Source organism: Zootoca vivipara, chromosome 2 (genome assembly GCF_963506605.1).
Source record: "Zootoca vivipara chromosome 2, rZooViv1.1, whole genome shotgun sequence".
Lineage (NCBI taxonomy): Eukaryota > Metazoa > Chordata > Lepidosauria > Squamata > Lacertidae > Zootoca > Zootoca vivipara.
In genome coordinates, this window is record NC_083277.1 from 69,423,882 (window position 1) to 69,439,287 (window position 15,406).

General features: G+C 41.6%; 1 protein-coding gene and 1 long non-coding RNA gene across 2 annotated transcripts in view; one reads left to right on the top strand and one right to left on the bottom strand.

Annotated features, from left to right (window-relative positions):
* The window catches only part of FSTL4 (follistatin like 4), a 218,397-nt gene extending 215,516 nt beyond the window's left edge, over positions 1 to 2,881 (top strand). The window contains exon 14 of the mRNA XM_035099403.2: positions 2,179 to 2,881. Coding sequence (XP_034955294.2) covers positions 2,179 to 2,881 — 703 coding nt within the window. The remainder of the gene's footprint in view (positions 1 to 2,178) is intronic.
* A 628-nt stretch (positions 2,882 to 3,509) lies between these two features.
* Positions 3,510 to 15,406, bottom strand: part of LOC118081529 (uncharacterized) — a 28,335-nt gene continuing 16,438 nt past the window's right edge. Inside the window, exons 4-5 of the long non-coding RNA XR_004692084.2 lie at positions 7,200 to 7,243; positions 3,510 to 3,649 (exon numbers count right to left, since the gene is read on the bottom strand). This is a non-coding gene — a long non-coding RNA (uncharacterized LOC118081529). The remainder of the gene's footprint in view (positions 3,650 to 7,199; positions 7,244 to 15,406) is intronic.

The following is a 15,406-nucleotide window of genomic DNA, read 5'->3' on the forward strand; positions in this document are numbered from 1 at the left end:
TAATAATTTATTATTTATACCCCGCCCATCTGGCCAGGTTCCCCCAGCCACTCTGGGCGGCTTCCAACAAAATATTAAAATACAGAAATTATATAAAATACAGAAATTATAAAATGCAGGCAACTCTTTGCTCTCCCTAGCTGAGAGCCTTTGCAAATGTTGTGCTGACATAGCTTTGTGACTCTGCAGCTTTTATGCAACCTGTTGGTTGTGTAGCGTCCGGATGCTAGGAATGCCTGTGGTTTGTCAAGCAGCATCATGTTAGCCCAGTGCAATTCATTGCTATGTGTTTCAGTGCAGAAAAGCATTTTTCTCTTTATTTGAAACATTTAACTGTTCTATTATACCAGTGGTCCTCATATACACAAATGGGTATTAGTAAGTATACCATGCTACTGGTTTGCTGTACAGAATTGCATTTGCAATCTAAATGTTCTAATAATGTTTTTGAAAGGTTTTGTTTAAAGTCTTCAAGTGGCTTAATTCAAAAAAGCTGCAGGTGTCACCTTATTACTCTCCAGTCGCCTGTCCATTTCATTTTCTCTGCTAGTATTTCATCCACCCCACACAGCAAGTTTTGATGGATGTAAGTATAGCAACTGAATGAAACACTAAATCCCAGAAGTGTTCATGTGTGATCATACACTATGTAGGCTTACTCTTCAGGAGTAAATTGCCATGGCTGGACACTTCAGTGATGCTTTCACCTAAAAAAAAAAAGTAGAGAGATATAAGCCTATTACATGGAGACAGCTGTGTTTTATAGGTGAAAACACAGGTTTGAAGTATGTTTTTCACACAATGGAATGCTGGCAGTTCAGTTGTGTAACAATTGTTCCAAAGCATGACCTCAAGAAACATTATGTGCTAGTATTTTAGGCAGATAAGCCACATGTGTGTGGAACACAGGTGAAATGAACAGATTTTCTATTGTTTTCCTTTGAGAAATACTCACAAGGGCTTAACATTTTCTTCCACTCCTTTCCAACCTTACTCTCTTTTTAACTACTGTACTTTCCTATAAGGCATGATAGGGAAGTCTTAACACACTACTTTCAATGGGTGCAAGAGAATTCTATAATCTATGCAAAGAAAAATCCACTACATCATATCAAGTATGTCTATAGGACATTAACATTTTGTTTCCATGATTTCCTCATCTCCTTCATGGCTTGAAATAACACTTTTCTATGCTATATATTCTTGAGGACTTAGGTTGGTGTTCATGTAATATATTCAAATTGTAGCCCCCTTGTCAGGGGCAGGCCAGCAATAAAACAGCCAGTGTCAGTGAACTATTTATTCAAAGAAACCAAAACAGCACAGGCCTAGTGCTTACCCCAATGAAGTAGCTGAAGGTCCCTGTTCTTCCTCCAAGGATCCTCTCCCACTTCCGTCTACAGCAGTCTAAGACTCTTTCATCTTGTCTCTTTTTGCTCCACCCTGTTCATTTCATCCTGTTCCATCGTATGATGCTTCCTCAACCAGGATCAGCTTTTGGGAGAAGCAGACATCTGCAGGGGAGAGAAATCAAGAAAACCCCATTGTGTGAGAATTGGATCCTCTTTCCTGGATCCAACCCTCTCTTTCAAAGGCACAGGACCTGTTAGCATGGGATTTTAGTTTTAATATGTCCCCTTCCTTGTCTACCTGTGTGTGCTATAGCATAGTAGTTAACATGAGTCACATGATGAGCTGGGAACCCCTGGTTGAAATCACAGCTTAGCCATGAACTTGCTTTGTGGCCCTAAACAACAAAATGTGTCTCTGTCTAACTGACTTCCTCAATATTTCATTTTAAAGTGCACAAAGCATTCCACAGATACTGTTTGGGTAAGTTGTTTCAGTACGTCTTACAGCTAGCCTGGGAGATTTTGGTGAGCTCTGAAAACCTTTTCATTTCCAGAACATTAATGTCATAAGGTCACTACTTCTCCTTTATTTATTAGGTGTGTCCATTCTCCATTCGGTTCTGTTATTGTTTATTAAATAATAAACATTTCAAATAAATAAATACATACAATTGATGACAGCGTAATAGTGGCCTACCTCCTAGGGTTGCTATAAGACTTAACAAGACAACATTTCTGCCCTTGGGCCAAGTGACACAAAGGTTTCAAAACATCTTGTGGCATCTGTTTGGTTATATGTTGCTTTGTCTTTTCCCCCCCATTCCAGATTTGGTTTCATCTTTAACAAGTCTAAGTCTGCAGTTCACAAAATTGATCTGGAAACTGTGGCTCACATCAAGACAATCAGCTTCAAGAACTACAGCTGTTTGCCCCTAGCCATGGCCTATACACATCTGGGTGGCTACTTCTTCGTCCAGTGCAAAACAAACATGTCACTACCAATAACTCCACAGCTTATAATTGACAGTGTTACAGATTCTGTTATTGGCCCCAACAGCGACATATCAGGTACTCCCTACATCTCCCCTGATGGACGCTATTTGGTCAGCGCAGATGAACAGAGCGGGAGGATCAGAGTCCAGACAATAACAATCCAAGGGGAAATCAAGTTGATTTATGACTTACAAACCACCATGCACATATCCGATCTGACATTTCAGTCCTCTTTCACCGAAGGCAATCAGTATTATATATACGCTACTTCACATTTGCAAACAGATGTGCTTTTTGTAGAGTTGTCAACAGGGAAAATGGACATATTGAAGAATTTAAAGGACCCTATCAAATCCAAAGACTGGCCCTGGAGTAACTACAACAGAATTATCCAAGACAGTGGATTATTTGGACAATACCTTATAACACCAGCAAAGGAGTCACTATTTATAATTAACGGGAGACAAAACACATTACGCTGCGAGGTTTCGGGTATCAAGAGAGGCAACACAGTGGTTTGGGTTGGAGATGTATGAAAAGACAAAAGGAACAGAACTGCCATAAAACAATGGACTGATTGAACCTTTAACTGCAAAAAATATATATATGCAGTAGCATTGTATATTTTTACACTGAGGAAAAAACTGTATAAGCTTCATGGTGCAACACTGGCCTATTTGCAAGGTTTATAATATAAGGTATGCTCTGCTAATAGGAATTGGTTACGCTGGGAATTTGTGTGGAAGTCGGACATGACAGCTTGAGTTACGGAACATATACTAGGAAAAGGAATGATTTCTCAAAACTGAGATTGTATAAGCCACATTCCTTTGTGATTCTGTACAACAACACTTTTGCGTTGAAAGGCTGATGACTCCTTAAGTTCCATCAGTATTCATTCTATTGGTCCAACATAACATTGCCTGTAGTGTGTGCCATGTGGCATGAAGTCAGGCCTGTAGCTTAGACATTTTCACATGGATGGGCACACTAGAGAACTTTAGGCGTTTATGTACTTTGTTGAAAATGCAATCTCAGTCAAAAAATCCTTTTTAAAGCTTTTTTTAAAAATTAAAATGCTATTTATATGATTGTTCAGTACGACAAATATTATCAAGTCAGGAAATTTAAATATTCGAACAGGTAAAAAAAATCCACTTACCTTTAAAAATAATCGGACTAAGAAGGTAAGTTCTGGTCAATATCTGGTCAATATTTTTATTTACATTGCTTCAAAATGCAGATAGGGTCGCAATACCCCTACATGCCCTCCAATAGCTGCAGGCCTCCATGGAAAACATCACCTTTAACATCAGAGGAAAGAGGTAAGAGGTTAAAATTAAGGACTGAGGGGAGGGTGTGAGAGCACATTGTCACTGAAAGTAGTATTTAGAATGCAAAGAGATTGGAGAGAAAAATACACTGTTTCTTTACGGGGAAACATAATTCAGGAAGGATAACCCAACGCCTTTCTGAGACCAAACAGGATAGAGTTCTATACTGCCAGGTAATATTTCTCTGTCTCACAGCAAGCACCTAAAATTGATATGGGTGAGGAACATTTCTCCTCTTCAGTCCTAAGGAGAACATTTTTCAATTTTGTATGAGGCGTTTCTAAATAAAGGAGGCGGGGCATATTTGAAAGCTAAAAAAACATATGGGCAAATATGCAATTATCTTCTATGTAATCAGGAAAGAAAGCTTTATCTGTTTTTATTTTTAAGCAGCAGCTACCATTGCTAAGTGTGCAAGTGTGCTATTTCAGCAGGCAGGAAAATAAGCAGTGTTGTTCCCAGTGCAGAGAGAAACGTTTCCAGAAATAATTTCTTCCCCTTCATTAAAAATTTACCATTACTCGAAGTAATTGGGTTCTTCATGAAAACAATAGCTATCTCTTGAAAAGTACCCTTTCCAGTGGCCTATTTTTGTGCAGAAAACCTTTAGCTTTTATATAAATCAGACACTTAATTTACATCTGTCATCCAAGAGCCTGCAAAAAAGGGTTTTTTTTAAAAAAAAATTGCTGCTGCTGTTCATTTTCTTCTCCCATTCATGGTGTTCTCATTTATAGTCAATTATCATTCAGTTATGCTGCTCCCCCTCCCAAAATAAAAATAAAAATCTAAAACCAATTAAAATATATCCAACAATGCAATAGCAGACACTGAGAACTGTAAGCGGATTTGCCATAAAGAGATGTAAAATATATGTATAAAGAGATGTAAAATATATGCTACATTGGACACTGCAACTAATCATAGTTGGGAAACAGAGAAGATGGTTATAAAATGTAGTTGGATATATAATACAGTACCCAATCCCAGGGTAGTCCAAGCAATCGGAAGTGAAAATATGAATCCTTATCCAATGATTTTTAAAAGGTATTTTCAAGTTGATTTAAAAAATAACTTTTTGCAATGGCAATGTTTGTTGCATCATCCTACTTGGGGAGGGGGGTGTCGCAGAAAAAAGAGAAGAGATCTGAGTTTGGCATGGGATTATAAAGGCATTACTGAATACGTATGGTGTTCTTTAGAGTACTAGTTCTCCATTTTAATATGGAGGCAGGGATTCAAATAATGCATGACAGGCTTGTAGGGCTATACAGGTTAACCTAGGCATAAGCAAACTCCGACCCTCCAAATGTTTGGGGTTACAATTCCCATCATCCCTAGCTAACAGGACCAGTGGTCAGGGATGATGGGAATTGTAGTCCCAAACACCTGGAGGGCCAGAGTTTGCCTTTGCCTGGGTTAGCCTCCTCCCCTCCGCTACAGCATTCCTAGTGGCCACACGCCCAACCAGCAACACATTTGGTGTACCTAAGGACTAGGCAAGACCCCATGCACACAACTACATACAATCATAGAGGTCCCCAATGCAAATGGAGATCCTGGATCAATCAGGTTTGTCTTTCTAACAGGGACCTTTATACATATGTTGATATACACATAGAGCCCCTTCTCACATGTGCTGAATAGGTGGATGGCAGAACAGCATGGATAGTAGGAGCAAGGGAAGTGAAGGGCAGGATCACACATTCCTTATTTGGGGCATCATCTGAACCTCACTGTGGTTACAACTAAGATGAATTAGGATTAATCTGACATTAGGCTTTTGAACTATGAACATTTCTACTTTGGTTATTCTTTTCCCAAGTGATTTCCATGTCTATGCCTACTTTACCAGACATTTTAATTAAGACTGCGCCTGCTCTACAAGTGAAGACCATTTAGTGCTCATGAATTTCCGTCAGGTACCATGGATACTGTAGATGTATATGGGAATGCTAGGGGATTGCTAACCAAGAATTCTCAGTGGCCTCACGAATCTTTGGCTCTTAGCTTTAAGCTAGTATAGCTTAACAATCAACCAAGGTCTGTAGCCTAGATATACAGTAAAGGTAAAGGTAAAGGGACCCCTGACCATTAGGTCCAGTCGTGACTGACTCTGGGGTTGCGGTGCTCATCTCGCGTTATTGGCCGAGGGAGCCGGCGTACAACTTCCAGGTCATGTGGCCAGCATGACAAAGCCGCTTCTGGTGAACCAGAGCAGCACAAGGAAATGCCGTTTACCTTCCTGCTGGAGCGGTACCTATTTATCTACTTGCACTTTGACGTGCTTTCAAACTGCTAGGTTGGTAGGAGCTGGGACCGAGCAACGGGAGCTCACCCCGTCGCGGGGATTCGAACTGCCGACCTTCTGATCAGCAAGCCCTAGGCTCAGTGGTTTAACCCACAGCGCCACCTGCGTCCCTAAGATATACAGTAGGTTAAGTCAAATCATTCTGGTTGCTTTGAATGCTGAAGAATGAGATCAAATGAAGTAAAAAAGCACAGAATTCTTGACGTTAGCCAGAAACCCACTGCTTAACCTTATAGCAGAGAAAGTAGGGTTCCAGCACATATAGAGCGCTCTTAAAAGGAGTAGGTGGGGGGCTGTGTCTCTTCTAGCCCTCCTCCTCCCAGTTTGATCAGTGCTAAGATATACATTTTTTTTTTATTTGCTAAAGCCTACATAATTTTCCCTATGAGCCATAGGAGGTTAGAACCCAGATACCTAATATTGGATGTAGCCTCCATTTAGAAATATGCAGTGGTCATTAACGGTAAAACAAAATTGTATCCATACATTGCATCTCTTCTGGAAGGTGTTTTGCTGGATCTGGGCCCTGCTCTACTGTCCCTTTTGTATGATTTCTTGAATATTTTACTCTGGATATGGTAAGTTTCCCATAAATGAAGACCTTTGTGGAATAGATATAGCAAAAATGTTACTTTTATATAAAAAAAATATTTTAAAATGCTTGTAAATATCTGTTCAGGTAAATATTCTTGAAATTAAGGTGTGAAGGATGTGTAATAGGCTTCACTGTTTTTTGTTTATCTTAACACATTGGACTAGAGTTAACTCCAAACTTTGACCTTCCAAAGATGCTCCTATGACTTTCCTCTTCTGCCCCCAAGGTCTGTTGATGTGTTTTCTAAATATCCTAATGGCTTGGTCCTACTTAGAAGATGATATTTAATATAGATGCATCACATGTGAACAGTTCCAATGATGTTTGATCCAATATGAAAAAGTGCTGCACATTTGAGCATCATTTTTCCTTATACACACTAAGATCACAAATTTATCTGTACCACAAAAGGTGTAAAACATGTTTGTCTCCTTTAAACTTTTTTCCCCCTCAAACATATTAAATCTCATTTGGTTGCATTTTCTGATTTAATTCATTTGGTCTGCCACACAACATGCAAAGTACCACTTCATATTTATTTCTTCGCCAAGAAATTAATAGTCACAGTGATTAAGTGAAAGTAATTTAAATTGAACTAGCATGTAATTACTTACCCTAACATGCTCGTGTATCACTTGAGAGTTCCATTTGATGGACACTGAAATCAATGAACAAAGTAACCCATTTAAGATAAGGATCAAGTCCCTGAGATCCAATGTAATGCTTACGCACTGCTTAGATGAAATAAAGGACAATGCAAACTAATTATCCATACAGTATTACAATGGGTGATTTTTAAAATAATAAATTGACTGAAAAGGCAAGGCCAGAATTCAATTTAAACATTTATCATGTTGCATGCTTTGCAGCAGTCAAGATGAAGCATGCTATGGTGCAATTTAGAGATAAACTGTATTGGGGGGGGTGGCCAACACCCTTGCACATATCCCCCAGAACTCTATAGAGCTTTGTTCCACCATCACCTCTGGTATGCATTCAGACAGTGCAATGAGCCATTACAGAGAATGGGAGGCCTATATCTCACATCCAGGCCATCCTTTCTGAGTGATTAAAGTTATGCTCCAAAACATGAGTAACTATGCAGAGATGTCATGTTGGATAGGGATAAGGAAGTTCTATACAGATGCCACTTATTTAAGGAATGGACGTTTGCACTATTTGCACACTGTGAATTGCTTTTACACATCTGCCAGGCAAGGGTGGGGAAGGAAGGAACAGTGCTCTATGGAAGAAGTATCTCTTTACTGAGATACTGACTCACCCAGAAGTGGCTTCTTAAAAAGCAGGGACATGATACAGAATAAGGTGCTGACTGAACCATCTGCTTCCTATACACCTTGGGCGATATCTTGGGGAAAACAGCTGGTACCAACATAGCCTAAGGGGGGTGGAGAATCACCTTCAAACAGCCTTGCATTTTCTTCAAGGCTTGTTTAATTAAGTACTTCAGCGCAGAGCCCTCTGCATTGCATGGTGTCTTTGACACTTGTCAGACAGTCAGATAAAGTCAGTCAATACAAAATGACAGACAGGAAACTGGCCTGTGCTTGGCGAGCAAAACAAAGTGCACTTAGCCTTAGCCAAACAAGCCCTTCCAGAGCTTTGAAAGGTTAGCACAAATTTAAATGCCCTTTCCCCTTAGAGCTCTGGCATTTCAAGAAATGCAAGTCAAATGAATTTCTCCTGAATTGTTACAGGCACGCTTCCTGATTTGTTCGAAAGGCAGCTGTGTTCCAAGCTTTTTTCCCAGGAACTCGAAGTCAAATTATGGCACGAGGCCCCCAGCTTGTATTAAAGGATAAGCATCCACTGGGGTGGTTTTTTGAAAATCCAACCATTCTCTCAAGTGCCTTCATATATTAGCATAACTGAATTGCAGCAGTGGAGCAGCAGTGAGATTGGCATCCCAGTATAAAGCACTTGCAATCAGGCATTTGCCTGTCATGTAGGCATAATATTGCTGAGTAATCTCCTGCTTTGTGTCTATTGCCTGTTGAGATGCCCATCCTTAGAAATTCTGTGGTTCTCCAATATGTCATGTGAAAGAGCTGCATAACAGCTGGATTTCTGGTCCTTTGGTTCAATGCTATTCAAGGCATCAGTACATAACTGCAGGCCTAAGCTGCAAACATAATTGGTAACTATACCTGTACAAATGGAACCAGCTAAAAATGTACCGTAGGTGCATATAGACTGCAAGGAGTGATGCTACCTTCTATAGATGCACCTGTTTCCATCCCCAAAAGCTTAACTGGCATAATTTGAAACACATAGTCCTCAACTACAATCTGCAAATATAGCAATTAATACTGGATGAATAATTCAGCACCTCAAGAATCTCGGTTTTATTTTTATAAATCCAAGTAGCTAGCCCTTAAGGTCTGAAATATAGCCATGTGTGGATAATGCTTGATTATTTCACTCAGGGAAGGACGCTTGAGCAACATTTCCAATTTCAAACCTGCTTAAGCTCAGTTCAAATGCAGCTTCTGAATTTATGTATGACTACCAACCATTGCATTGCTTTCTGACCCTCAGCAGCATACATAGCACATAGCGTGGTGCACGTTAATTCAATAAATCACTATATGGTAGCTGTACTAGCACATTCCAGTTTTAGCCACAAAGGAAAATGTGTTCCACTATGAATACCTTAACTCCTGGAGGTGCTGACCCCTCTTCAATGATGTCTAAATACATAAAACTGCTTGGATTCATCTATTGCTTCCCTCTGTTCTTGTAGCGGTCGACTGAATTTTTCTAATATTCTATTCTCAGTGCAAAAATTTGCTGTTTTGAAGGGTGCAAAGAGACCCACCACCACCACCACCACAGCAGCACACCTGCCTTCAGCTAGTCTGTCATTCTTGCTCCTGTTTGCTACCATTATTCCCTTGTTATATTGCTGCATTGGTGTCATAGATTTTTTTTTACATTGTCCACATTGTCCACATTTTTTTTTCAGCACCAAGCTGTGAATTGAGTCCACGTGCTGATGAATATTAAAAGGTTCTCTTAAAAAACCAACACCCATGCAGTAATGTGCATAAATGGCTGGCTTTAATAACAGCTGAAGAATTAAAAGACACTGGTGCACATTAAAAGAGCCTTTTAAAGTCCTGTTGCTGGGCACAAATGACTTAGATTTCCAACTCCCAAATGGCATGTTCTTGGCTTTCAAGTGCCTCCCTATCACCAAACATGGGTGAGGAAGCCACTTTCTAGATACACAGACATTTCAGAAACCTCCCAGTTTGGTTCAGCACTTCTCTCAGTGTTGAACTGCAAATTGGAACCTTCTTGGGGGCAGGCTGTGGCAGGTACCATTACTTTTTTTGCTTACGCTATAAAGTACCCTGAAGAGCTGGGGCAGTAGCTCAGGTTTGCAGTATAGTACTTGCCCGGGAGTGTATGTGTGGTGTGTTACCTAAAGACAGGACTCCCCATAACTCTATAGCCCCAGGTCTGTGCTGTTGCCACGTAGCCCTTTCTGCAAGATCTGGTGCTTGAGGCTCAGACTCTGTGCTAGCAGATGCCAGGTTAATTTGAGAGCTCTCGTTTGCACTTTAATGGGGCTGCACTTGACTGCTTGCCAAAGCAACGTCCTGAAGGTTTATTGCCATTGGCCCAGGAGGACTCACTCTTCATCCTGGGCATGAATGTGTCCATTAGTTTGCCATGAAACACAAGCCTAGAAATAGCATCAGGGAAAAGCCCATGGGAAATTCAAGTGGCTCCAGTCACGGCGGCCGACAGAGTTATGAAAATGAAAAGTAACGGCAAGGATTCCTCCTGACCACGACTTTAATTTACAGTGTGTGAGGTGAACTCAAGGACAGACTTGCCAGTTGTCCTTGCGAGTTAGGCTGAGCATACTTTAAGGAACTAGGAAGCCTGCAATTCTTAAAATATTGGGCAGTGAGACGATGGCAAGTGTCCCATTTCTTCTTATGCTAACACAAACACTTCAGACAAGTAATACTTCCACTGTTGCAATTACATGGGACAAATAGGTCATAGTTTCAAAGCCCCAGGGTACTGTGCATTCCGTTAAAAGTATGACCTCCATATTTACAAAGACAGTATGGGAAAATTGCCACAAATTAGTTTATAATCCCCCAAAGTATGGTACATTCTGATTACTTGCCTTCAGGATAATTACCCTCTTCATCAATTATTAGCCTCACGGATGGCTGCTAAGATTTACCAGCCATTAAAAGATAGGCATGATTTACAAGAGTTTTGAACAGAATCCAAAGCTAGCGCCCTCTTTTTATTTGGTAAGAAGCATTACATCTACCGGCATTGGATGTAATGTGGCTGACTCACATTATGGGGTGGCTACATAAATAATTTGTATGTTCTCAGCCTAAGACTTGCATAAATTCACATATTAGGGGTTTCCCTGGGTTAGAATCATAGAATCATAGAGTTGGAAGAGACCACAAGGGCCATCCAGTCCAACCCCCTGCCAAGCAGGAAACACCATTGTTATGTACTGAGCAAGCATTCTTGACATATGGCTGTCAAGCCTCCGCTTAAAGATCTCCAAAGAAGGAGACTCCACCACACTCCTTGGCAGCAAATTCCACTGCCGAACAGCTCTTACTGTCAGGAAGTTCTTCCTAATGTTTAGGTGGAATCTTCTTTCTTGAAGTTTGAATCCATTGCTCCGTGTCCGCTTCTCTGGAGCAGCAGAAAACAATCTTTCTCCCTCCTCCATATGACATCCTTTCATATATTTGAACATGGCTATCATATCACCCCTTAACCTTCTCTTCTCCAGGCTAAACATACCCAGCTCCCTAAGCCGTTCCTCACAAGGCATCGTTTCCAGGCCTTTGACCGTTTTGGTTGGGTTAATCCATCTAGCAGGCAGACAAGGGAGTCCTTCAAGGAGACCTCTTTAAGTTACTTCCATGAGCTAAACCATGTGCTACATATTGCCACCCAGCCATAAATTTGGAACCTGGAATGCCCAGGATCTTCTCTGAGCCACCCCTTACTTCCCCTGTATCTGTTATGGACCCTCTTAGAACAAAACGTAAACATGGAGACTTTGAACATGACTTCATTTTGCCTAGAATAGCTCTGCTTGTTCCTTCCCAGGAGAAAATGCATGCTGTCAGCATGGGGATGGATGCTACATTCAGTGACGGAGCTTCATGCTTGGCACCAGGGAGGGCAGAGAGCAGGCGGGGGCGGGGCACGCCGGCCTCAGGGACAGGGTCACATTCTGGGGGCATGGCACGCCATCCACAGGGGCATGGCACACATCCTGGGGTGTGTGGCGTGCCTCCTGCAGGAGCGTGGCGCCCATCAGGGGTGGGGTGGCAGCCACAATGAAACCCCACCAGGATCGCGCTGCCAGGTGCGCTCCCCCCACACTCCTCTTCCTCCACCAGTGGCTACATTATAGCATGTAAGTAACTGGAACTAACTTTAGACGACATGCCAAGTGTAAGGAAATGACTGGTTCTTATTTTTTATTTTGATGCAACCTATTTGTATTACCCGCTTTATCTTCTTGAGTCCTTTAATAATAATAATAAAAAACAGAAGAGCCTTGAAAGATCATGCTAAAGGCCCATCTAGTTGTTCTCACTGGCCAACCAAATGCCTAAGGGAAGCTTTCAAAGCAGCTCACATGAGCACAACCGCGCTCTCCCCACTTGAGATTCCCAGTACTGGCATTCAGAGCTGCATACTGCCTCCAGCAAACCTTGAATGAGAACTCTGGAGTTGACTATTTTGCTAGTTCTGGTTTCTATTTCACCCACTTGCCTAACCAGTTGTCCATGCTCCAAGTATTTAGAAAGAGATGTTAGGAAAGCACAGATCAAGTTCTTGCCTGGTCAAACCAGAGGGTTTGCTAAAAATTATTTTCTACTTTCAGATGAATTTCTGCAGTTCTGAAGCACCTCCTGACAAGGGAGCAGCAAAGCAAAAGGAGAGGCAGAGAGGGATTGGGAGAGAGAGAGAGAGAGAGAGAGAGAGAGAGAGAGAGAGAGAGAGAGAGAGAGAGAGAGAGAGAGAGAAAATACTCCTTGGAAGACTGGGGAACAGACTTTTGAGATTTTTCAAGCAGGCTAACGAAACATCCCCTGCAGGCCAAGCATCCTTAAATGTCTGTTGGTTAGTTTCCATTTGGCTACAATAAGGAACAAAAGTTTATATGTGGCATTTTGTACCTGACACTACCAACATATCTCCACTATAGCAGGATATTTGTTCCAGAATAATCTGTAACTTTTATTTTTGTGGGTCCCAGTTTTGACCTTATTAACAGAATTGTATAAAACTTCTCAGATAAAATGTTTATGTGAGTACCAGTGTCCTGTTTAAATAAGATAAATGTCTCATTCACCTGCATTGATAGGATCCACTCTTTATCACAAGTCCCTTTTGCTTCATCCACAAAAAACTGTTGATCTAAAGTGTTTTTCAGCCTGTGCACTGGACTTTCTTGTGCTCTAACCTATACAATCTTATGTTTATGTAATTGGATTCTAAATGCAAACCCCCAAATTATTATTAATAATAATCAGACTTGCATCCCTCCTTTTCTTCAAAGAGTTCATAATGACATACACTAAAGTAACTCATTTTATCCTTACAACAATCCTGTCAGATGTTCTAGACTGGCAGATAATGATGTTCTGAGGCCGTATACCAGGCTTTGTGACCGAGGCCAACCATGGCACCCTATCCACTAGGCAACACAACCTGTCTATGCAGCTTTCTCCCTCGGGAAGTCCCACTTCAGAGCTAATAAAACTGCTGCTGTGAATTTGCCACACATGCTGCATGAAAGAGCCAACGGAATAATATTTATTAGCCATTATAATTCAAATGGCCCAATTTGTCACTGAATGCATTGTTATTAGCAATTCTGGCAATGCAATGTAGATGGGAAAGGCTCACAAAGTGCAATAGATCAGATTTCTTCATTTTTAAATATTATGCCCTTGAGCCTGAATCAGAAGAGCAGGGGACACAGGAGGGAGGAATGGGAAGGCTAGTGATAGATTACTTATCTAAGCACAGGAGTTGGCTGGCTCTCCTCTAACAACCAGAAATCACTCCCCAAAAGCCATATTTGATGAGAGACAGAATTAATGTTTGTTTCCCCTCTCCTCCTTTCTACTACATAAAAATAGAAGACAGGGTCACAAATGGAATACAAAGGGACATTTGTAAATCAGAGTGAAGGAAGAAGGGGGGAATCCCCCAAGGATAACATTGTGATATTTTTAGTGCTTGCCTAGAATTTCCCTCAAGAAGAAAAATGCACATTTAAAAATAAACACACTAAAATGTTGCGTCCAATATTATTGCCCACCCTACTATGGAACAAAATGCACTGAGTGGGGTCCTTGAAGCATTACCCAAGCTGTGCATGAACCTGAAATGTGTTTCTGTGAGTAGTTCTTGCATGGCTAGGAAAACATTAGAATGCCCAGCTGCTTCTGTGGAGGACAACTGTGTGGGTCTCCTAAGGAAATCAGCAAGGGATTGATTCCATGCTCAAGTAGACTCATGTCCTTATCTCCCACTGACTTGGTTGGATCATTTAAATGCTACCTCAGCCATATGAGAAAAGTTGGGGCCATGTCGGTGCACGGGCAGGACCAGTGGACTAGCAGTTGTGCTCCTACTGGAGCAACTACACAACCCATCCAAGTTGCAGCAACTACACCCCACCACAGAGACACACACGACTACTGTGCTTAGAATAATGTTTCAATATCAATAATCTGCACCCACTTTTGAAGTATACATTTAAGGAAGCTATCCATAAACAGGAATGCCCATATGGATAGCCTAGGTCAGGCATCCCCAAACTTCGGCCCGCCAGATGTTTTGGACTACAGTTCCCATCTTTCCCAACCACTGGTCCTGTTAACCAGGGATCATGGGAGTTGTAGGCCAAAACATCTGGAGGGCCACAGTTTGGGGATGCCTGGCCTAGGTTGTTGGTGGGGAAATGACTCCCCTGGGAAATACCGCTTCTGTGAAGTTCTAATAATACCGACATGCTACTGTGATTTCAAACCAGCCAGAGATTTCAAAGCACCCTTTAAGGCCAGAAACCCAGGAGGAGGAGGAGGAGGAGCAGCAACAACAACAACAACAAAGAGTCCAGGTGAATTAGAGGCCTACCTGACCCAACATCCTACCACCCACGGTGGTCAGATAAATGCCCATATGAAGCCTACAATACTAGCTCTCTCATGCAGATGTTTGCCAGCATCGGGCCTTCAGAGACAAGCTGGCTCTGATCCTGGAGGCACTTCATAGCCATCGTGACTACTAGCCGCTGATAGCTCTATCAGTGGAAGACTCTGAGCTCTTCAATTTGAGTGGCACCCTGTGCAACGCTGAAATTTCGTGACCCCCCATCTCTCATTGCTCCATTCTACAACATCGTTGCGGTGTCCCTGCAGTGTGGTGCCCAGTGCTGCCGCACCAGTCTCACACTCCTAAAACTGTATTCAGCTTTATCTTGCATTCATTTGTTTAATCCCCTTTTAAAGTCATCCGGGATGCTGGCCACCTCCCTATCTTACAGTAGTGAATTCCCTAGTTTTAACTATCCACTGTGTGAAGTACTTTATCTTCCCTGCCCCAAATCTCCCATCATTCAGCTTCTTTGGTTGCCCCTGGATTCTATTACGAAAGAAGAATAAATCCATATTTAAACATGCCTCATGTATTCTTAACTAACGTGTTCTCTATTATTTGTGGGAAACAGTAGTGATACCCATCGGGGTTAATCTTGCTGACAGCTTTTAACTAT